We start from the raw sequence: 25164 nt of genomic DNA, 5'->3' as shown, positions 1-25164 counted from the left end.
CCCGTTGGTCTCTTTCTGCAGCCCTTAGCATAGTGTCACGCTTGTAGCAGATACGCAAGAACTGCATATGGAATGAATGAATGCAGGTTGGGCCAAAAAGAGATGTGGGCTCTACTCCTGGACTCAGCACAGCTCTCCAGGCCCTTAACCTCTGCTTAGCCCACTTTCATTCTCACCTGTGAAATGCACACCTAATAGGCCTGTTGTGGGATCAAAGGAGAACGGGTACAGCAGGGGACAAGCCAGGGCACCCACAAGGGGGAGGGTCCCTTGCCGAGTGGAGGTCATTCTCTCATTCATCAATTCCATCATGATGGAGCACCTGCGTGCCTGTTGTCCCAGGGTAATTTTATTTTTTTTTTAGAGTCAAGGTCTTGCTCTGTTGCCCAGGCTGGAGTGCAGTGGTGCGATCATAGCTCATTGCTTGAACTCCTGGACTCAAGCGTGTGAATTTCTGGGGTAGAAATATAAGAGAAGGTAGAGATGAGATGGGCAGGATGGTGACTTAGGGGCATGTACATCCAACTCCTGGATCTCATTCCCACCCAGTCAGAGGCCCGGGAACGTTTTCCTTGTCCTTCTCCATCATCCTCCAGGTGAGAGACCCACCCTCATCTTGGGGGACCTGTGAGGGTAGAAGACCACCAAAATGGAGCTTAGTCCACGTGAAGAGGCATGTGGGGTGTCCAGGACACAGGTGGACACAGATGAACACAGGCTGGCGCAGGTGGGCATCAGGAGACACAGGTGACACAGGTGGGCATCAGGAGACATAGGTGACACAGGTGGACACAGGTGACACAGGTGGGCACAGGTGAGCATCAGGAGACACAGGTGACACAGGGGCATAGGTGGACACAAGTGACACAGGTGGGCACAGTTGACACAGGTGGGCACAGGTGAGCATCAGGAGACAGGTTACACAGGGGCATAGGTGGACACAGGTGACAGGTGGGCACAAGTGACACAGGCGGGCACAGGTTGGCATCAGGAGGCACAGGTTGGCATCAGGAGACAGGTGACACAGGGCACAGGTGGACATCACTCTTTTAAACAGCCCTTGAGGATGTACTGGCTGTGTCTGTGAGCACATGGCCCAACTCCCAAGGTGTCCACTGTCCACTCAGACTGGGAAAGGGGTGGTCCCACTCAGACTGGCACCTTTTGTGGGTGCCAACTTCACCTCCCTGTGGCTCCCGGGGGATGTCATGGAAGTGCTTGAAGTGGAGGCTGGGGACCTTTTAGGGAAGCCCTGCTCATGTCTGCACAGTTCAGTTCATTCCTTCTTGGCACCAACCATCCCCTTCTCCTCCTCTTCCTCCCCTTCCTCCTCTTTCCCTCCCCCTCCTCCTCTCCCTCCTCCTTCTCTCCCCCACCTCCTCCCCTTTTGCCTTCTACTCCCCCTCCCCACTCGCAACCTTCCCCATCCTCCCCTCCTCTCCCCTTCCCCCTCCTCCTCTTCCTCCCCTGCCTCCCACTCCCCTCCAGCCAGGCAACTTTACCTGGTCTCCAGGTGGAGGAGGAAGAGAAACGGTCTCTGCTTGATTGGGTATTCTTCTAAACCTTTTTCTTGGAATGCCTGGATGTAGGCTTTTGAAATCTCCAAAACCAAACTGGAGTTCTCTCAGTCTTCTGGGACAGCTGTGCCCTGAGGTCATGGATGTTTTCCATCTGATTACCCAAATGGCAAGGGTAACAGAGGATGCTGGCAGCCTGGGCACGTGTCCATTGGTGTCAGAAATCGTCCCACTACGAGTTTGTGCTGGGTAACCCTGGATCCACTAGGTCCTGGGGCCGTGGCCTCTGGGCTCCCTCTGGACCCCACCTGGGGGATCTGAGCCCATTCTCTGCCACGGGGCTGGATGGGGGCGGCTGAGCTGAACAAGGCTGGCGTAAATTCAGTAAACCCATTCCTCGAAATTGGAAGGTCTCCGTGATGTGCCACCTCCAATTTGGGCCACTTCACTTTAAAAGGCAGAATTCCAAGAAGAGTGACACTAATGACTCTGGTAATCTAAAAGGGGACCTTTGCAGAAAGGGTAGAGAAATCGGAATGATCTACGCAGACAAGACAAGGTTGGGGGGCACCTCGGTAATTGCTGAGCCCCCAAAAGTCTCCTCTCAAGAAGATGCCAACCAGCTTCCCCCCTCCCCGTGTCCTCAGAGGCCAGAGCAAGAAATTAGCTTAAATTGGAGCTGGAAAGATTTAGGTTATGTGTAAGGAGGAACTTTTTAAACCCTGAATTATGCTACCAAGAGAGGCTTCAGGTTCTCAAGAGACTGTCTAAAAATAACTTGTTCTTTAAAAATAGGTCTGGGCAAGTTTTAAACATAGCATCAGCTCAGCTTCCCAGGGATGGCTTTCTGTGTAGGTGTACCTGACCACGTGGGGCGCCCCCCCGGGCAGAGGGCACAGGGAAGAGCCAGGCTTTGGTCTCCATCGTGACCAACATCAGGATATTTTAGATATGTGCAGATAAGGGATTTATTTTTTCCTCTGCCCCCAGCCGATCGGTGTCATGAAACACCAGCCTTCGGTTTCTCAAGGTTTTCTTTCCGTGGGAGGCTATTCTGGGGCTGATGTTAATTGGGTCGGTCCCAACAGCTCCTTCCAGTTGCTCCCAGTTTCCCCCAGTTCCTCGCCACTCCTGAGTCAGGGTTCTTCAGGTCCTGAAGGTTTGCTGGTAAGTGATCGGTCTCAGCGGTACCCAGTACCCCTGTGCTCCCTGCCTCCAGCATCTCAGCGCCCTGGCAAGTCCTGCCCATCCTCATCCTCGCCTGCTGGGAGGACTGCAGCTGCTCCTCCCGGGCTCCCTGCCTCCTGCTCCTCCCGCCCGTTCTCAGGCCACAGACGTGATCACCACCCCCACCCAACCAAAACTTTGCTCTGAAAGTTGCAACTCCTGCCCGACGCCCTCAGGATAACATCCAAACTGCCTCAGAGGGCTTAGAACTTCCCATGGAATGTCCCTGTTTATCCCTGCAGCTCTCACCTCCCACGTGCCCCACCTAACCGCCTGTGACAGCCACACCAAACCACTTTTCCTGTGGGTTTCTGCTGGTGCGGGTTCCCCTGCCCGCTCTGCTCTCCTCCTCCTCCCTCTGACCCTTCGGCTCTCAGTTCCTATATCACCTCCTCAAGGAGCCTCTTCTGACCCCCCCAAACCCACAGACCCCCGGACTTTTCCTCTTGGCTGCCCTGATACCCAGTGGTGCCGAGTCTGTGCGTCTGCCTCTCCACCTGACCCCTGAAGAAACACCTGAAGCACAGCAGCTGCCTGATACTTGCTCAGTGACCAGCTGAAGGTCCGGGATTTCCCTTTGCAGCCCTCCTGCCCTGTCTCTCTAGTTCTGACATCCTCCAGGTCCCCACCAGCCTCTCTGCGTCTCAAGTCCCGGACATGACACGCATGGACTATTGGCAAGTCCAGCTCCACGTCCAGCATCTACAAGAATATTTATTTAAACATGAGTGCTCACCACGTGTTCTCAGTAATAACTTAGCATCTTTAATAATAAACTCTATTATAAATCAATTAATCAGCTACCTCCCTGGTATCTCAATTAAATGGAGCGTGGCATTCGCATAAAACATCCAAACCCTGGCAAAGGGAGCCAGGTCAGAGGCAGGGGGAATCCTGGAACTGGGGCTGTCACCGCTGCTCTATGTCCTCACCCAGGGGTAGCTCCAGGCTGGAGACTATCCCCCTGGGAGGGGTCACATGGGCTCTGGTCCAGCCCACCTCGAGGGAGGCCCAGGGACCTGCCACCCCCTCCCCAGTGATCGAGCAAAAGGATGGCATTCCTATGTGTCCTCTGGACTCAAGACGCCCTGACAGGTGTCACCAGGCCAATTGCTGTCTCCCTACCTGAATCCCACAGCCACGCTGCCTTGGCTCACTTTAAATTCACGAGCACGGATCTCACACGACATGCAACAGTGCCCCGAGAGCAGAAGCACTGCCACAGCGCATTTGCGCTTTCTCGCTCTCAGGAAAGAGAGACTGTTTCACACCCTCCCCTCGCTGCTCCTCAACCCCCACTTCCCCAGTCGGCCCACCTCGCTCTCAGCTGGTGACCTTGTCTCCCGCTTGCTGGAGAGGAGTGGGGGTGAATCTGCTCAAGAACTCAGATCCAGCTGGGCACAGGGGCTCCTGCCTGTATCCCGGCACTTTGGGAGACTGAGGCAGGAGGATCCCTTGAGGCCAGGAGTTCAAGACCAGGCTGGACAACATAATGAGACCCTGTCTCTACAAAAATAAAAATGTCACTCGGACATGGCAGCACTTACCTATAGTCCCAGCTACTCAGGAGGCTGAGGCAGGAGGATCATTTGAGCCCAGGAGGTCGAGGCTGCAGTAAGCTATGATGGCGTCTCTACACTCCAGCCCAGGGAACAGAGCGAGACTCGTCTTATAAAACAACAAACAAACAAAACTTGAATCTCATTCAGATGCTGTCTTCCTACTCCCTTGGGTGACACGTCCCAGTTCCCATCAAAAGCCAGCCCCCTTGTTTTCTAGAACCTCCTCGCACCTTCTGGCTGTCTGCGGACCTTGCTCCCACAATTGCCCTCTCACTCCTCTGCTCCGTCTGTCTCTCCCTCTCTGTGTGATCATTCTGCATGGACATGGAGACATTCTCTATCTTCCATGGCTAAAACACCTCCTGCACAGGCACTGTGGCTCATGCCTGTAATTCCAGACCTTTGGGAGGCCGAGACTGGAGGGCTGCTTGAGGCCAGGAGTTCGAGACCAGCCTGAGCAACGTGGTGGGATCCTGTATGTACAAAAAAAAAAAAAAAGTAGATAAACAGATAGATAGATATAAATGACAGATAGAGATGATAGCATAGATATGATAAATAGAGAAAGCAAGAAAGAAAGAAAAGAAGAAAGACAGGTAGATAGAAAGATAGATATGATAGAGATGATAGATGATAGATAGATAGATAGATGCATTACATGTATATATTTTTAAATAAATAAAATGCCTTCCTGAGCCCCAGGCCCCCCACCCTGCTATCACCCCATTTTCCCGCTTCCCCAGGCAGCATTCTGCTTTGAAAGCTTTTTCTATCATTTACCCTCCTCCTCTTCTAAACCTTGCAGTTGACGACTCCACACTCTGATTGATATCCGTGGCCACTCTGCCTCAGCTTTCTTTGCTGGTCCCTCCTACTCTGCTTAAGACCAGATGTTGGCATCATCCTGGAACCCTTTTCTCTCCTCTTGCTGCAGTCTCTCTCCAGATGACTTCTTTATTAGGCACACCGTGTTATTTATCATTCACGTGTTGACGTCTCTGGTGCTGACGACTCCCTGAATCGCAGACCTGGCCCTTCAACGGTTTGCTTGCTATCCCTGCTCAGATATAAAATAGGCATTTCAAACGAATATGGCACAAATAGGATTCTACCCACCCAGACTTCTTCCTCCCTTCATCTTCTTCATCTTAGCAAATGGCATCTGCCCAGATGCTCAAACCCAAACTCCTAAGGTCATCCTAGACCCCAGGTAGTGGCCCTCATCACCTGTGTGCAGCCCAGCAGCGAGTCCTATTGACTCCAGCCTCAAAACTCGCCCCAGGCTGGGCACAGTGGCTCAAGCCTGTAATCCCAGTGCTTTGAGAGGCCAAGGCTGGAGGATCACTTGAGGCCAGGAGTTCGGGACCAGCCTGGACAACATAGGGAGACCCCCTTCTCTTAAATAAATAAATAGCATAGCTGAGTGTGGTGGCATGCACCTTTAGTCCTAGTTACTCAGAAGGCTGAGGCTGGAGGAGTTGGAGGTTAACACTGAGCTATGATTGCACCCCTGCACTACGGTGCGGGTGACAGAGTGAGACCCTGTCTCAAAATAAAACAAAAACAAACTAACTAAACCTACCCCAGAGCTGCCAGCAACTCCAGCCCAAACAAAAACAGCTTAGCTTGGGTCCGTGCAATGACCTCTCAGCTGGGCTCACCTCCTCCCCTCACAGTCACGGTCTCCGCACAGAAATCAGAAGGATTTTCTTAGAAGCATCCATTAGACCCCTGCTTACAGCTGAAAGTCCTTTACTGACTTCCTGTTCTACACGGACTGAGAGCCAAACTGCACTGTGGGCTTCAGGGTCCTGTGTGGCCAGGCTCCTGCCTGCCTTTCCGACTCTGTCTGAAATATCCCTCCCCGCTTTTTTTAAATTTGAGATGGAATCTTGCTCTGTCACCCAGGCTGGAGTGCAGTGGGGCCATCTTGGCTCACCGCAACCTTCACCTCCCAGTTCAAGCAATTCTTCTGCCTCAGCACCATGCCTGTAGCTGGGACTACAGGCATGGTGCCACGACAACCAGCTAATTCTTGTATCTTTAGTAGAGACGGGGTGTCACCACAGTGGCCAGGTTGGCCTCGAACTCCTGATCTTGTGATCTGCCTGCCTCAGCCTCCCAAAGTGCTGGAATTACAGATGTAAGCCACCGCGCCGGCCTTTTTTTTTTTTTGGTCACCCGGGCTACAGTACAGTCGTGCGATTTCGGCTCACTGCAGCTTCCACCTCCTGAGTTCAAGCAATTCTCCTGCTTCAGCCTCCTGAGTAGCTAGGATTACAGGTGTGCACCACCACACCTGGCTAATTTTTGTATTTTTAGTAGAGACAGGGTTTTGCCTAGTTGGCCAGGCTGTTTTCGAACTCCTGACCTCAGGTGATCCGCCCTCCTCAGCCTCCCAAAGTGCTGGGATTACAGGGGTGAGCCACCACGCCTGGCCCCTCCTACCCCTTGCTCACTCTGCTACAGCGTTTTCTCCCTGCCTCCAGCCCCAGCCCTTTCCCAGGCTGCTCCCTCTGTCTGGAATACTCTTCCCCAGTCCTCCGCATGGCTGCCCTCAGCTCCCCATTCAAGCCTCTGCTTAAATGTCACTTCCTCTGAGACACCCTCCCTGGCCACCCAGGCTGAAGTGCCTCCCACTCCAAGGACTCTCCACCACTTGCCCTATTTTGTTTTCTTCATGGAAATGTTTACTGCCTGAAATTTCATGTTAGTTTCTGTGCCAATTGTCTGGCTCTCTCCACCAGAACCCGAACCCCTTGAGAGCAGGACATCTGTCCATCTATTCCAGTCTCCTGCTCCCCAGCCCTCTGGAACAGTGTCTGGCATGTGAAAAGCCTTCGATAAACATTCCTTTGCTGATTGAATGAATAAACGATAAAGGAATGAATGATGACCCTGACCGATGCTCTCCTAGACAAAGTTCTGCACTCTGGTCCTGTCCTAACTCATTCCTGTATCCCACACTCTTGACCTTTACATCAGCCAGCTCAACATCCCCAGGCACCTCTCACTCAGTGCTTATTTATTCATTTAATAAGCACATATTGAACACCTACTGTGTGTCAGGTACTGGGCTTGGCTCTGGGGATTCAGGGGAGAGCCAAACAGATCTGGTCTGTGGACTAGCATACAGTCCAGTGGGCCTACATAGTGAGCCTCAGGTGTGCATTCACGCATTCATTCATTCATTCAACAAACTTCTGTGGAGCTTATTTTGTGCCCAGTGCTGTTCTAAGTGCTTTATAAATATAAGCCACTCAATCCTCACACCAATTTATGAGGTGGGTATTATTATAATCGCCATATTACAGGTGGGGAAACTGAGGCACAGAAAGTCAACCTACCCAAGGTCACAAAGCTGGCAAGTGACTGTATTAGTTCTCACATTGCTATAAAGAACTACCTGAGGCTGGGTAACTTGTAAAGAAAAGAGGGTTAATTGGCTCATGGTTCCACAGGCTGTACAGGAAGCATGGCTGGGGAGGCTTCAGCAAACTTACAATCATGGCAGAAGGGGAAGGGAAAGCAGGCATGTCTTACACGGCTGGAGAAGGAGGACGTGAGTGAAGCGGGAGGTGCTGCACACTTTTAAACATCGTATCAGTGACAGAGCTGGAAGCTGGTCTCTCTTTCACTTTCCTGGGTCTGCTTTCCTCCGGGCTCACCTTCTGATGCGCTTGACCTTATCTCTTAATTCTCAGCACCCCCTGGACTCAGCATCCTTGGACTTAACAGAATTCCGCTTCCTCATTTTGGACTCGCAGAGGGCAGGGCTAGGCGTCATGACAGCTCTTCTTGCTCTAAATTCTGGGGAGCACCACACCCAGCCCAGCTCTGGCCTCCTGGCCAACATCCCCCCATTTCCAGTGTTCTCCAGGGCTCCCTTGAGGCCTGGAGGAATCATACCCACCTGCCCACACGGGTTTGGAATTTCATTTGTGGTGTCAGGAGTTGGGAGATTCCAGAAATCACAAGGAGAGATTTACAGCTGTGACTTTCCTGGTTTGAGTCCAAGCCAGGAAGTAATCCCAGCAGCAGCAGCAAAGTCTCATTCATTTAGTCTCCCTGAATTCAGGAGGTGCAGTAACGCACTGAAAAGTCACTTTTTAGTTCTGATGGGTTGAAAGCGATTCCTTCTGATGAGGATTTATAGGACAGATGCTGTGGGTGGACCTTTCTTTACAGAATGAACATACTTCTAAAAACAGGCAAGGGTCAGATTTTTGAAACAGAATCTTTAAAATGCAATCAGAGAGTTCCACTAAGGTATCTTTGAGTGAACTGTAATTTTTATTTATTGAATTTCCTTAAAGCATGGTCTTTCATACCTGGGGATAAATGGAATTAATTTAGGAATCAATGCTTTTCTAAACTAATAATTCAGAAAATTAATTATTTTGCCAACAGGCTAAGTCCAGCTTCTGGATGGGAGATTTTGTATTAAAATATTGTTATGCTCCTACTGTCCTGGCATAAGGAGTGGCCCTTCTCATGAATATTCCATCCCTTAGAAAAGGAACTGGCAGAAGACTAAGACAGGGTCAACACCCTTCTGAGTGGGTACAGCTTCTGGGCAGGGTAACAATTCCAGAGAGACTGAGCATTGGGCAAATAAAGAGGAGAGACTTGTCCCTCCAGAAACCAGATTGTACTGTAAAGTTATGGTGAATAAAACAGTGTGGCACTGATGCAAAAACACACAGAAAGATCCGTGGGACAGAATGACAAGTTAGGAAGTGCACCCATGTATTTGTGGGACTTGGAATATGGTATAAAGGTGTCCTTTAAAATAAGTAGGAAAAATACAAAAATTAGATGGGTGTGGTGGCTCATGCTTGTAGTCCCAGCTACTCAGGAGGCTGAGGTGGAAGTATCATCTGAGCCTGGGAGGTGAAGCTTGCAGTGAGCCCAGATGGAGCCACTGCACTCCAGTGTGGTGACAGAATGAGACTCTGTCTCCAAAAATGAAAGTTTCTTAATTTTTTTTTAAAAGATGTAATCTATGCAACAGACAGGATTAATATTCAGAATATACAAAGAATTCCTACCAATCGATAAGGAAAAAGATTTTTAAAAACAAACAGAAAATTGACAGAGGATACAGACATTCAAAGAAGAAGAAATAGAAGTGGTTAATAAATGTAAAAAATGCTCAAACACACTAGTACAAAGAGAAATATAACAGGCTTTTGGGGCCCCCATTCTCCCATTAGTAGGTAGGCAGTTCTCTCTGCTCTGTCTTAAAAGAGTGGAGGGTCTACAAAACACTCAGAAAATAAAGGTCCTCCCACCCCAGCCACAGCCCGCTTCTTACTAGATGTGGGAAAATGCTTTAAATTTAAACAATTTAGCCTTTAATCCCAGCACTTAGGGAGGCTGATGTGAGAGGATTGCTTGATCCCAGTAGTTTGAGACCAGCCTGAGCAACATAGGAAGACCACCATTTCTACAAAAACGAAAATACAAAAATTAGCCTGGCGTAGTGGCATGTACCTGTAGTCCCAGCTACTTGGGAGGCTGAGGCGGGAGGATCACTTAAGCCCAGGAGGTTGAGGCTGCAGTGAGCTATGATCATGCCACTGTTCTCCAGCCTGGGTAACAGGCTAAAAACAGAAAAATCCATGGAGTTGATTTCATGACCCACTAAGACTTGTGGGCTAAATCTGGCCCAATGCCTGTTTCTGTAAATGAAGTTTTATTGGAACACAGCCATGCCCATTCATTTCCATATTGTCTGCAGCTCCTTTGGTGCTACAACAGCAGAGCTGAGTCGTTCTAACAGAGACCATATGGCCCACAGAACCTGAAATATTGACTTCTCTGGCCCTTTACAGAGAGTTCGCTGATCCGTACACAGATCTGACTCTGCCTCCCCTTTGCTTAAATTTTTTTCAGGGTTCCCGTTTGCCCTCTGGCCCAAACTCAAGCCCCTTGGCCTAGCTTAGAAAACTACCAACCTCATGCCTGTAATCCCAGCACTTTGGGAAGCCAAGGCAGGAGGGTCACTTGAGCCCAGGAGTTTAAGAGACCAGCCTGGGCAATATAGTGAGACCCCATCCCTACAAAATTTTTTTAAAATTAGCCAGGCATTGTGGTGCATGCCTGTAGTCCCAGCTACTCAGGCAGCTGAGGTGGGAGGATTACTTGAACCCAAGAGTTGGAGGCTGCGGTGAGCTATGATCGTGCCACTGCACTTCAGCCTGGCAACAGAGCAAAACCCTGTCTTTAAAAAAAAATAAAGAAAGAAAAGAGAACTACCCCCTGTGACCTCCCAAGCTCTGTTCCTGCTGACCTCCGTTACCCAGGGGTCCCTGTTCTCCACAGTGATCACAGGCGGGCAGGCAGCAGAGGGGCCGTAGGGGTGTGGAGAGAAAACCCATCTTCTCTTCCTGACGCTTTGGTCTGCTCCCTGCCCCGCAGGCCTCCTGGGAATGGTCGCCCACATGATGTACACACAGGTGTTCCAGGTCACCGTGAGCCTCGGCCCTGAAGACTGGAGACCCCATTCCTGGGACTACGGGTGGTCCTTCTGGTAAGTGACTTTGACCATCAGAGCAAGAACAGCTTTAAGCATCAGAGCCTCAAGGCATGCTGGGACTTCAGCAGTTCAGTCCAGTGGGTGTTGGGGGAAGACATGGGGGAAGTTGGAGGGGCTGCAGTCCAAAGGTGCTTTGAGACCCCAGGGCAGCAATTGGCAAACTAGGGCCTGTGGGTCAAATCTGGCACACCACCTGTTTGCGTGCAACCCTCAAGCTTTTCGATTTTTAAATGCTAAGAAAATAAATCAAAGGAAGAGGAATGCCATTTTGTGACATGTGAAAATTACATGAAATTCAAATTTCAATGTCCATAAATAAGGTTTTCTTGGAACACGGCTACTCTCATTGTTGTGTATTATCCACGGCTGCTTTAACACTGAGATGGCAGCACTGGGCGGTGGTGACAGAGACTGAATGGCTCACAAAGTCGAAAATACTTATTCTCTGGCCCTCTGCCAACCCCTGCCTAAGAGGCATGCTCTGGAAGGTTGGAGATGGAAGCTGGGAAGACCTGAAATTAGGGGAGCTGTGGAGGGCTCTGGGTGACCCGATGGGGTAGGAGGACTCCAGTGAGCAGCTCCAAACACAGGGAATAGGTCAGCACCTCAAAGCAGGGTGTGCTTATGAAAGGCATGATTAGTCAGGCTTCTTTTGCTTATGAGGGATAGAATCCCAAGCTTAAGTGAACAGGGGGTGTTCATTTGTTTGTATAACTGGGAAATCCAGGTGGATGAGCCGGGGTGCTCTGTGTTGTAACAGAAAAACCTACGCGCATCAGTCTTAAGTGAGGCGATATCATACAGTGGTTCATGGAAAGGAAAACCACAGCTATGGTGTGGATTTCAGGACACGTTTGATCCAGAGTCACTGAGGTCATTAGGGCTGAGTTCTCTTCCTCTGTGTAGTCATCTGAGCCTGGCACCCTCCACATGTTTACTTTGTTGCTGGGCTGGTTTCCCTGTTGGGGAGAGCTCTTCCTAAGGCTGGTGCATCCTCCTTCCTTTGTAAGAAAAAAGGGGCTTCTTCTCTAACATCAATTAGGGTCCCAAGCTTCCCTCTGGTGGACTTAGGTCATGTTCTCTCTCCTTAATCATTGCCACAGCTGGGGGTATGTCATGAGCTTATCCCCTTAGCTTGACCAGGCCCACCTCTGGAGCAAAGAATGAGTCAAAACCTCTCAAATGATGAATGGATGGAATAGACGCTGAGTGAGCTACCACAAAGTCTGCTTCAGGTACAGCTGGATCCAGGTGACCAGGTGATTTCATCTGGAACTCAGTCATGCTCTCTCCTTAGCTTGTCTCTCTTCCCTTTGAATTGGTGTAGGCTTCATTCTCAAACAGCTTTTCCCCAAATGCTAGCAAAGATAGATGATCACAACACACAGCATCAGGCTTCTTTTTTTTTTTTTTTTTTTTTTTGACAGAGTCTCTGCTCTGTCACCCAGGCTGAAATGCCAGACTTCCATCTTAAAAATGTAGCAATACCAGCAGAGAGATGGGATTTCTTTCCCATATTCCCAATTAAAATCCTGGCTATGACTTTCATTGGCTTAGCTTAAGTCATGTGACCAAACCTGAACCATTGATTTAGACCCTGGGGGAGATTGGAATGACCCGAGTCACGTGGTCCAGAGAGTGACATTAGCCCCGCCCAAATCCTTGGACAGAAAGAGGAGGAGAAGGCTATGCAGGCTGGAAAGACAGCGACCACAGTTGTTCACTACACAGGGTATCCAGATCTGGGGCTGGTAGTTGGGGAGCATTTATCCACTCAGTTATTTAACACATATTCACTGAGTACTTCCTCCAGGACAGCTGTTCTAGGTGCTGGGGAGGAGGTGTGTTGGGGGAGGGAGTTCACAGGCAGCTGCAGGAGCACAGAGGAAGGGCCATTGATTGACCCAACTTTGGGTGGGGCTGGTCCCCAGGAAGAATTTTAAAGGCAAAACAGGAGGAATAGGGTGCTAGGCAGAGGGAACAGCAGGTCCAAGGACCTGGAGAGAGCATCTCAGAATAGAACAGGAGGGACTATGGTTATAATTTTTTAAAAGACTCAATTCCAGTCCAGTGGGCACCCCAGCTCCATCTCCACTCTGCTCAACTCTATTCTTTTAAAGTTGAAAGTATTTGCCTTAAAGGGACCTTGACCCATTAACCCTGGCCCCAGTCCCTTTAAGTAGAACAATCCCAGGGAAGCCAGCTGAGGTTCTGACCTCCCTTTACCCAATGCTTCCCCCTGGAGCAGTTCCTTCCTGAGACCTTGACCTTGGAAGATCATCTCCCTGACCTAGAGAAGGGCACAAAGGAGGGGAACGAACATTTGTGAGTGTTGACCATGTGTGTAATAATCTCTTAGATTTACTGAGTGCTGATGTGCCGTGAATCAGGTAGGTATTTCATGGAGACACAGAGAACTGAAGTAACCTGCCCAAGGTCATGCAGCTATAAGGGGCAGGGCTGGGATTCAAACCCAGGCATCCGGGCTCCAGAGCCATACTGGAAGCCTCTCTGAGATGAGTAATAATAAGAGAGTTCATGGATGTGCTTACCATGATGTTCCACACATGGTATGTGCTCAGTAAATACCAGCTCTTATGTTGCTGCTACTGATGTGAAATTTAACAGGAGCAATATCAAGCTGCTGATATGAAATTTAACACATGCAACATCACACTACTGATATGAAATTTAACATGTGCAACATCATGCTACTGATATGAAATTTAACATATGCAATATCAAGCTACTGATGTGAAATTTAACACGTGAAACATCATGCTACTGATATGAAATTTAACACATGCAATATCATGCTATCGATATGAAATTTAACACGTGCAATATCAAGCTACTGATGCGAAATTTAACACGTGTAATATCAAGCTACTGACATGAAATTTAACATGTGCAATATCAAGCTACTGATGTGAAATTTAACACGAGCAATATCAAGCTACAGATGTGAAATTTAACATGAGCAATATGCTACTGATATGAAATTTATCACATGCAGTAACCTCGTGTTGCATATGCAGATACTGAGAATTAGAAAAGTTGAATCAGATGCCCTGATGGGAACTGCCTCCTCCCGCCATGCCCCCTTTCCAGAAGGCCATGGCTCTCTCCTCTGGTGTTCATTGTCTTAAGTCAAGCCTGCTGGTGTCAGCCAGGGGAACATTCTTTCCTTGGAAACCAGAGCCTTCTGCCCTGCTCCTCTGCTCCCTCCCTCAGGGCCAGCCTCCCAAGGGGCACCAAATTCCCATCGGACTTATTAAAGGCCGGGCCCAGAGTGCAGCCCCTATTAGGGCTGATCCATTTTTCCCTGTCACTGAGACCTGCAAGATGGATCAGCCCCATTTTTCATCCTTCACATCTGGTGCCTCGCCAGGGCTGCACCATATCATCTCTCTTATTTAATATGTGTGAGGCCATTTGTCAGAATTCTGGCCCGAGAGCCTCCACTGCACCCTCCCCAGGTAATGGAGAGGAGAACAGCTCTGAGAAGAGATGGCACTGGCCTCTGTCTTCCTGCCTAGCAGGGAAGAACAGGCTGCAGGGGCTCTGGAAGCTGGAGGAGTTTTGAGGAGCTCAAAGCCTTTTGAGTGCCAGCTTCTTGGAGGGACACCTTTGCAAGAAGTTGAAAGTCCTCATGGTTAAGAGTCTCACAGCCCAGGGTTCAAGTCTCACCCCAACACACACTACTGGGCCACCATGGCAGTGCAGAGGGGCAGTTGAGGGTGTGGCTGTGGAATCAGTTCCGGTTCAGATCCTGCCCCTGCCTCTCACCAGCCATGGACCTTGACCAAGCCACTTACTTCCTCTGTTCCTCTGTGTCCTCAGCTGGAAAATGGGACAGCCTAAATTTCCACCTCATGGGGTTCTCTTGAATTGTGTTCTAGTTCTCTGTTGAGGTGTACACATCACCCCCAAATCTAGTAAAAATGTATTATTATGTAGTAATAACAGTAACTAGTAAAAATGTATTCTTATTTTTCTTGTATTTGGAGTGGACGGGGCTCAGCTGGGCGGTACTTGCTGGGGTCTTCCCCAAAGCTTCAGTTGGACGTCAGCTGGGGCTGAGGTCGTCTGGGGCATGGCTGGGGTGGACCTCCAAGGTGGCCCCTCACAACTCTGGCAGCTGGTGCTGGCTGGCCTGGCTGGCGGCTGGAGGGGCTTCACACAACATGGAGGCTGGGTCCCTGGGGAGGTTATCTCAAAACTGAGTGTTCCAGGAGACCCAGGTGGAAGCCACAGGGTCTGTATGAGCCAGCCTCGGAAGTCACACAGTGTCACTCCTGCTGCATTCTGTTGGTTAAGAGCAAGTGACAGGGCCAGCTGCAAGGGGGGGCGTGAACCACAGGAGGTGTGGCTCCCTGGAGGCGGGCTTTGGAGCCCAGTAACCAACATGAAGAGCAAGTGAATCAATGCGTGTGGAGCACTCAGCACAGAGTGTGCTCGGCGAGTGCGAGCCCTTCTGCCTACTCCTCCTTTTGGCACTGAGTGTCAGCAATCTCTACCTGTAACGAGGTCAGGGCAGGACCCTGGTGGGCGCCCAAGCGGCTGTTTGGCTTAAGGAGGCAGGAACCAGGTGGGATAAGATTAAGGTTGGGGCCAGGCAAAGTGGCTTATCTGTAATCCAAGCACCTTGGGAGGCCAAGATGGGAGAGGCCAGGAGTTCAAGACCAGTCTGGGCAACATAGCCAGACCCTATCTCTAAAAGAAAAGAAAAGATTAGCTGGGTATGGTGGTGCACATCGGTAGTCCCAGCTACTCAGGAAGCTAAAGTGGGAGAGTTACTCAAGCCCTGGAGGGTGATGCTGCAGTGAACCGTGTTCATGCCACTGCACTCCAGCCTGGGCTGGAGACTCTGTCTCAAAAAAAAAAAAAAAAAAAAAAGACTAAGGTTACAACACCTACTTTGTGCTGTGCACAGTGAGAAGCACTTTACAAGCCCTGAGCTGTCTGCTCATGTCACTGGTTTCCAGGAGAGGAGCTGCCATCCCTGCTTTAAGGACCAGGAAACAGGTTGAAAGTCACACAATTAGCCTTGGATGCTGTCAACTGCATGAAGCCAGGGGCTGAACCCAGCCTGCAGGTGTTTTCTTAGGCCTGCCATTGTGTCTTATAAAAGTTTGTATTTGTGGCCAGGCATAGCGGCTCCCGCCTGTAATCCCAGCACTTTGGGAGGCCGAGGCGGGTGGATCACAAGGTTAGGAGTTTGAGACCAGCCTGGCCAATATAGTGAAACCCCATCTCTACTAAAAATACAAAAATTAGCTGGGCGTGGTGGTGTGTGCCTGTAGTCCCAGCTGCTTGGAAGGCTGAGGCAGGAGAATCACTTGAACCTGGGAGGTGGAGGTTGCAGTGAGCTGAGGTCACACCACTGCACTCCAGCCTGGGTGACAGAGTAAGACTCTGTCTCAAAAAAAAAAAAAAAGTTTGTATTTATTTCCAACATCTAAAATGGTAAAACTTCTACATAAAAGTCCAGGTTTCTGGTTTATGATCACTGGAAGATCTGTTCCTGCCTAACCAGCCTTGCCACCAGGTAAGGCTGAGAATGACTGCACCTTTAGATGGGCATCTGGTCTCCAGCTACCCCAGTCTCCACCACGCCCTATTGCCTTACACTTCCCCACACTTCCTCACTTAGTCATGGTCCGCCTGACCCTGCAGGAATTTGAGTCTGTGGCCCCTGCTTGGAATGTCGGCTTTCCTGGTGATGGCAGGAGTGTGGAAAGCTAGCCCTGCACTTTCTGCTTCTGTTTTGCATTTGATCAGAATAGAGAGAAATGGAAAAAGGTCTTCTTCTACTCCAGCACACGTAGTGAAATCTTATCTCAAGCATTCTTATCTCTGCAGACTGAGGATAGTGGGACATCATGGTGTGGAAGATTATAAGAGCTGGAGGGCCCAGAGAAATTAAGCAATTTGGTTGATGTCACACAGCAAGAGAATAGCGAGTTGGGCCAGGTCCAGGGAGGGTTCTCACTCCTGTTCTAGTGGCCCCTTTCTGCTTCTGAGGTCCTGTCCATGTGGAATACAGGCCTCTCTGCTGTCTCTCCCTCCTTTCTAGTCTGCATGACTATGTGGAAACAGCAGACCAGCCCCTTTCCTCTCTGGGGACCCCAGATGGCCCCTTCCCTGTATGCAGGGCTTAGCTGGTATTCCAGCAGGCTGATCCCTTAAGGCGTTGAGTCTGCTGCTGTGACCCTATGAGAGCCTTGGCTCCTAAGACAACTGGAGAGGGTGTATGTATGCTGATGTCACTGCTGAGAGGCTGTGTGATCAGCAGGAAGTTTGCCCTTACTCATCTGCCTGAGGCAGGTGGCTATGGCCTTCTTTGCTGTAAGACCAGGGTTGGGGAAAGGGATGTGGCTGCCCAAGGGTGCCCTGCGGGCCATGGAGGGACCAGCTGGGCCCTCAGAGCCTGCTACTGTCTAGCTCCCAGTCCCATCAGCTCTTGGGCCCTGAGGGTGGTCTGGATGATGCCTCTGCCCCCAGCCCTGCCTCACATGGTGGATCTGTACCCCTCTGGTCTCCAGGCAGCCAGGGGAGCCTTCCTTAGTGATCCGTTCCCCATTGGGCAGGGCCTGGAGTAGAATGCAAGATGCTGTCCATGTGTCTCTAAATCTGCTCCTTCTGTGTCCCTCTGCCACTGCCCCTCCCACTCCCAGAGGAGAGAGAATTGACAGCCCCCATTGCCACCCTCCCCTTTCCGCCCCATGGGGTCTGATCTGCTCTTGGCTCTGAAAACCAGGCCAGTCACCCACGCAGCTCCCTGTGCCAGTTCAGAAGTGCAAGCTGCTAAAACCAGCAGGTGTTCTGGCTGCAAAGTTTTCAAACTGTGTATTTTGTGGGCACCCAGGGGACCTGGGGGATGAGAGGAACGGGGAGATGAAGGCTCATGGATATAGCCTCTCACCCACGCTAAAACCAGAGCAGCGTTTTTCATAACTGTCTTTTTCTGTTTGTTTTTATTTTATCTTCGTTTATCCATTCATTCCACAAGTATTTACTGAGCACCTACTATGTGCCAGGCACTGTTCTAGTTGCTAAGGGATAGTAGTAAAGTGAACAAAGCTCCCATTTTCATGAAGCTGGCATTCTGGGTAGAAGAGGAGATAATCTAAAAACGAACACTAAAGATTCCACTTCTGAGAAGACAGAGTAGACATACCTCTCCCTATTCCTCCTGCTCAATGCAATTAAAATCTTTGGACATTAAAGATAAAACAGACATCAGAAGACTCTGAAAGGAGGGAATAAGACAGTAGGCTGGTTAGGGACCAAGAAACAACACATTGCTGAGTTCTTTTTGTGTTATATATCCCAGATTTGGAGCTGAAGAAGTCAGCAATTCAGACATTCCAAAAGAACAGAAAAAAAGCCCCAACTAAAGTCTGCTTTCTCTAGCCAAAGGACCAAGAAAGGGTCAGCCCACTGAGACAGAAAACATTTAGCAATAACTGCACTACACCAGTCACACATTACAGAAAAGAAAAAACTGTGGCTTCACTCTCACCCATGCCAGCAAGGGAATGGGTGCTTAGATTTTGGTGACAATCACCAGGTGGACTTTCACCTCTGCTGGGCAGTAACGAGGTGCTCCTCTCCCTCCCTGCAGGGATTGTGTCAGAGGAGAACTAGTGGAGAGTCAGGATTTTTGCCACCGCCTTGTCATAATAAGATTATTTCCCTCCCCTTGGTGTCAGTGATATGTGGGGAGCAGTGATGAGGCTCCCGGCTCCTCCCAGCCAGGTATCAGTAGAGGTCTAATGGGGAGTCGGAACTCTCAATCTCACCGTCACCTGGTAAGAACCAGGAACCATCTCCATCTTGAATGTCAATGGCGGCTGACATGGTCAGGCTTTGTGTCCTCACGCAAATCTCATCCTGAATTGTAATCCCTGTAATTCCCATGTGTCAAGGGAGAGACCAGGTGGAGGTAAATAAATCACGGGGGTGGTTTCCCCATGCTGTTCTTGTGATGGTGAGTGAGTTGTCACGAGATCTGCTGGTTTTATAAGGGGGTCGTCCCCCTTTACTTGGCACTTCTCCTTCCTGTAGCCTTGTAAAGAAGGCGCCTGCTTCCTCTTTGCCTTCCGCCATGATTGTAAGTTTCCTGAGGCCTCCTTAGCTACGCTGAACTATGAGTTGGTTAAACCTCTTTCCTTTATAAATTACACGGACTAATACACTTGCCCAGTTGGAAGCCTAGACTTCTGTCCCTACCGTGAAGTAACTGGGCAGAGTCCCCACCTCTCCAGAGCCATCTTGCCAGAATGATGTGAAAGGAAGCCAGCTAGAGCAAAAGGTTTAAACAAGACCCAGAGTCTCAAAAACTACCCCAAATATCAAGGTTGCAATTAAAATCACGTGCCATGTCAAGAATCAGCAAGCTCTCAACCTGAACGATAAAAGATAATCAATAGATCCCAATGCTGAAATGACAGAAATGGTAGAAATCATCATAAAAATTCTTCCACAAGCGGTTGCAAACACCCTTGGAAAAATAGAAAGTCTCAGGAAAGAAGCAGAAGATAGAAAGAAGGACCAAATGGCAACTTTAAAACTAAAACATACAGTAACCAAAATAGAAAGCTTAGTGGTTGGGCTCAACAGCAGAATAGAAGGGACAAAGAAAAGAATCAATGAACTTGAAGATAGGACAATAGAAATCGTTTAATTTAAACAACAGAGAGAAATAAACTTTTAAAAAATGTACAGAGCCTTAGGACCTCTGGAACTATAACAAAGAATATAATATTGGAGCCCCAGAAGAAAAGGAGAACGAGGGCGGGACTGGACAAAGCACTGAATTCAATAATGGCTGAAAACTTCCCAAATCCTGTAAAAGACATAAACCTACGGAACCAAAAGCTGAATGAATCTCTAAAATAGTATAAATTCAAAGAAATCCATACCAAGACACATCACAGTTAAATTTGGAAAATAACTGAAGTTTAAAAAAAATGGAAACAGTGAGAGAATAACATCCTCCCTAGCTACAGGGAAAAAAATTCAAGCAACAGTGGATTTTGCATCAGAAATCATGGAGGCTAGAAGGAAGTGGCACAACATTTTTAAAGAAAAAGAAAATGAAAATGCTGAAAGAAAAGAACTATCAACTCAGAATTCTATCTGTGGCAAAAATATACTTTAGAAATGAAGGAGAAATCACGACATCTTCAGATGAAGAAAAACTAAGAAATTTGTTGCCAGCAGACGTATACTAAAAGAAAGATTAAAGGAAATTCTCTAGACAAAATGGAAACTTTAAAAAGAGAAGTTTTGAATATAAAAAAGAATGAATGAAAAATGGAAAGAGAAAGTTTACTTCTCCTTTTGAGTTTTCTAAATTATGTTTGAGGGTTGACGCAGAAATCATATTATAGTCTGATGTGATTCTAAATGTATACAGAGGAAATATTTAAGACAATTATATTATAAATGAAGGAAGGTAAAGGATCACAAAAGGAGCCAAGATTTCTATGCTTTACTTAAATGTTGGCCCCAGTAGACTGTGATTAGTTATGTATATATGATGTAAGACCCAAAGCAACCACTAAAAAAGCTATATGCAGAGATACACTCAAAATCACTATAGATAAATCAAAATGGAATTCTAATAACTGTTCAAGAAACCCATAGGAAAGAAATTTAAAAAGAGAGAGAAACAAAAAACAGAACAAGCAGAAAAGAACAAAATTCGTTGGCAGGCTTAAGCCATACTATATAAATAATCAGTTTAAATGTAAATGGTTTAAATACACCAATTAAAAGTCAGAAATTGACCAAGTGGATTTAAAACACATGACCCAAAACTATGTGCTGTCTACAAGAAACTCAATTTAAGTATGACGAGATAGATAGACTGAAAGTAAAAGGATGAAAATCATATGTCATGTAAGCATTAATCAAAAGAAAGCAGGACTAGCTATATTAATATTAGATAAAGTAGACTCAGGCAAATAAATTGACCAGAAATAGATATTAAATAATAACAAAAGAGTCAATCCACTAAGAAGACATTGCAATCCTAAATATGTATCCACCAAACAACAGAGCTGAAAATCTGTAAAGGAAAAACTAACATAACTGAAAGGAGACATGGGAAAATTCACAACTATAATTAGAGATTTCAACATAGCCTTCTCAACAATTCATAGAACAATCAAATGGAAAATCACCAAAGATATTAAAGAACTCAACATCATCAACCAATACGATCTAATTGAGAAATGTTTCAAATCAAGCAAGCTCTCATCCCAAAAACCTAGAAAAAGAAGAGCAAAATAAGCCCAAAGCAAGAAGAAGAAAGATGAGCAAAAATCAGTACAATTGAAACAAAAAAAGCTGGTTCTTTGACAAGGTAAAATTGACAAACCTCTCGCAAAAGTGACAGAGAGGGAGGACAGAGGAGATAACACAAAATGCCAGTGTCAGGAATGAAACAGAGGATGTTGCTGCAGACTTTGAGGACATCAAAAATATAGTAAAAGCATACTACAGACAACTCTGCACACATAAATTTGACAGTCTGGATGAAATAGATCAATTTTTCTAAAAGCACAAAGTGCCACAACTTACCAAATGTGAAATAAGTAATTTGAATATTCCTATAACTACTAAGGAAATTGAGTTTATAAATAAAAACTTTCAAAACAGAAATCTCCAGGTCCAGATGGTTTTACTGAAACATTCCACCAAATATTTAAATAAGAATTAGCACTTTTTTTTTTTCAGAAAATAGAAGAGGAGAGAAAACTTTGCAATTCACTTTATGAAGCTAACATTATCCTGATATTAAAACCAGACAAAGATAGTGCAAAGAACCACAGACTAAGAGCCCCCATGAATATAGATGTAAAAATCCTGAGCAAAACAATAGCATAGAAGCCAGAAATATATAAAAATAATTATACATCATGATAATTGGGGTTTATTCTAGGAATTATGGTTGCTTCAACATTTGAAAAATCAGTGTCACTCACCATATTAACAGGCTAAAGCAGAAAAAAAATCACATGATCATATCAATTGATACAGAAAAAGCATTTGACACAATTCAACATTGATTCATACTTTCAAAAAATCTCTCAGAAAATTAAGAATAAAGAGGAGCTTCCTCAACTTGATAAAGACTATCTACAGAACATCTGCAGCTATCATTATACTTAATGTTGAAAGACTGTTTTCTCTCTAAGATTGGGAACACCACTATTATTCAACATAGTTCTGGAAGTTCTAACTAGAAGTAAGATATGAAATACATGCAAGACACAAGACATAAAAAGAAAATAAAAGGCATACAGATTGTAATAGAAATAAACTATACCTATTTGTGGATGTTATAATTAAAGTTATTGGCCAAAAAAAATGCCTAGACCTAATAAATAAGTTTAGTGCTGTCTTAGGATACAAGGTAAAAATACAAAATCAATTGTATTTTTATAAACTAACAACATTTGGTCAACAAAATTAGAAATACATATCATTTATACTAAAAAAGTGAAATACTTAGGCATAAATCTAACAAAACACTTACAAGACTTGTACACTGAAAACACTAAAACCATAGAAAAATACCAATGAAAGAAATCAAAGAAGATCTAAGTAAATGAATAGATATACTATGTTCATGGATCAGAATACTCAATATATAGTGAAGACATCAATTCTGAAGTTGGTAAATACGTTTAATACAATTTCTATCAAAATCTCAGAAACATTTCTTGTAGATATAGAGAAAAGTCTTCTAAAATTTATATGGAAAGGCAAATGAATTATAATTTCTAAAACAATTTTGAAAAAGAATAAGGCAAGATGAATTAGAGTACTCAATTTCAGAACTTATTGTATAGCTATAGTAATCCAGACTGTGTGATATTAGTGGGAGGATAGGCCATGGATCAACGAAAAAAATAGATAACTTAGAAATAGACCAATACAGACATGCCCAACTAATTTTTGACAAAGTTACAAATCAGTTTACTGTAATGTGAGTGTGTGGTGTGTGTGTGGGGGGGTGATTTCGCAGAAAATGGCCTTTTCAACAAATGGTGCTGCAGCTATTGGAGATTCACTAGCAAAAATAAACAGTCTTAGTTTAAACTGCACACCCCTTGCAAAAATTAATTTAAAATGGATCACACACTTAAGTATAAAATGTAAAAACTGTAAAATTTTAGAAGGATAAGAGAAAATCTTTGGAATCTAGGGCTAGGCAAATAGTTCTTATATTTGATATCAAACACATAAAATGAAAAATGGATTAATTGTATTTCATCAACAGTAAATACTTTTGGTCCATAAAAGATCTTATTAGGAGGTTGAAGACAAAGCTGTAGACTGGGAGAATATATTTGTAAACCACATTTCTAACAAAGAACTAATCTCTAGGATACATAAAGACCTTTAAAAACTCAGTAGTAAACAATAACGAAACAATCCAATTAGAAAGTGGGCAAAAAACACTAACAGACATTTTGCCAAAGACTATATACAGATAGCAAATAAATAAGTGAAAAGTTGTTCAACCCCATTAGCTGTTAGGGGAGTGCAAATTAAAGCCACAATGAGATATTACTACACATGTATCAGAATAGCTAAAATAAAAAATAGTGACACCACCATATTCTGGTGAGATTGTGGAGAAACTCACACATTGCAGACAGGAATACTGTATTTAGCAACATAAAGGAACAAACTACTGATGCACACAGCAACTTGGATGATTCTCCAGATAATTATGTTGGCTGAAAAATAAAGCCAATACCATACATACTCCTGTATGATTTTATTTATGTAAAATACTTGAAGAGATAAAATTAGTGAAACGAAGAACAGGTGGCTGACAGGATCTGTGGGAGGGCAGGAGGGAAGTGGCTGTAGCTATAAATGGCACATAAGAGATCCTTGGTCTGTATTTTGACTGTATCAGTATCGATATCCTGCTTGTGATGTTGTAATATTATATTACACTAGTTTTGCAAGAGTTTACCATTGGGAGAAACTGGCTGAAAGGTACCTGGGATCTCTCTCTGTCTCATTTCTTACAGCTGTTTGTGAATCCGTAATAATCTTAAAAGGAAAAATTTGATTTAAAAACAGTAAATAAATGAAAGGAAAAAAAGATAAAGAGAATTGCAGGATGTGATGAGGGCTGTGATGAAACTAAGCAGGGGCATGTGATACAGAATGACAGAGAGGGAGCTTCTTAGAGATGGGAGACAGAAAATGTCCAGTGAGGAAGGGGTGACATTCACAGATGAGAAGGGACCAACTGGGCAGAGCCTGGGAAAAGCTTGGAATGTAGCGAGTCCAAGGATTCCAGAGGGAGGGAAGGCAAAGGGGGAGGTAGGGTTGGGAATGAGCTTTGGGTTTTTGAGGAGTGGAAAAGAGGCCATGGGGCTGGAATGCAGAGAGCCTGAGGAATCAAGCTCAGGGCAACATGTTATTTGAGAAAAGATCTTGCATGTAAAGTAGATGGAAAGGTGGGGATGTAGGCATTTCTTCTGGGTCAGTCTGACTTTGTGCCTGTCCAGCCATTGCCTGTCTAGCTCTACTCTACCACATAGCATCTGTTTCTGGGGCCCCTGGGCTCTAGCAAACCCCCTCCCTCGCCAGGGAAGCTCCCCTCCATACACAAAGTCATTGGACTCCACCATTCCTGCAGGGTATTTTTCTTTGCTTAGGCCCTTAGTTTGAGAATCCTCTGCTCTGTCCTCTGACTGGGCATTCAGAGTTGAGTCATAGTTAGTCACCCTTAAGATCCTTGGCCGTAGAGACTAGATATTCACAACAAAACTAACTCATACAAAAGAAGATAATTTATAGCAAGTAAACATATAATAACTTTGATTCCTAATGACAGAAACCCAATTCAAACTGGCTTCAGGGTAGAAAAATAATCAAAGAAAATAAAAAAGAAATTGAGACTTCCATGATTGAAAAGTCCAGGGGTAACGGCTTCAGCTCAGGAATCCAGCCCCTTTTCATGGCTCTGCTTTCTTTCGGGTCAATTTCATTCTCTTGGGTGGTGGCAAGAGGATCCCCTGCAACTCCTGGCTCAAATCTCACCCGCTTAGCACCACAGAAGAAAGATGAGCTTTGTTTCCCAGTAGCTTTAGCCAAGTCCAGGGGTTGAGTCTCATTTACCTGACTTGGGTCATGCGCCCATCCCCCAACCAACTACTATGACCAGAGAAAAGCATCATTTTCATTAGCCAGGCCAAGGTCATGTGCTCACTTAGAGGTTGGGGTTGGGGCCAGCCCCACGCAAACCAAATGGCCTGAGAAGAAGGAAGGA

General features: G+C 46.3%; 1 protein-coding gene across 3 annotated transcripts in view; it reads left to right on the top strand.

Moving 5' to 3' along the window:
- GSG1L (GSG1 like) overlaps positions 1–25164 on the top strand; it is a 271431-nt gene that overhangs the window by 208874 nt on the left and 37393 nt on the right. For all 3 annotated transcript variants that reach the window (XM_064362883.1, XM_064362882.1, XM_021672327.2), the window contains one exon: positions 10730–10841. In XM_064362883.1, the coding sequence (XP_064218953.1) occupies positions 10730–10841 (112 nt within the window). The remainder of the gene's footprint in view (positions 1–10729; positions 10842–25164) is intronic.

Source organism: Aotus nancymaae, unplaced genomic scaffold, assembly GCF_030222135.1.
Source record: "Aotus nancymaae isolate 86718 unplaced genomic scaffold, 86718_ANA_hifiasm-v0.15.2.pri h1tg000049l, whole genome shotgun sequence".
Classification (NCBI taxonomy): domain Eukaryota; kingdom Metazoa; phylum Chordata; class Mammalia; order Primates; family Aotidae; genus Aotus; species Aotus nancymaae.
This window is presented reverse-complemented; position numbering and strand designations above follow the sequence as displayed.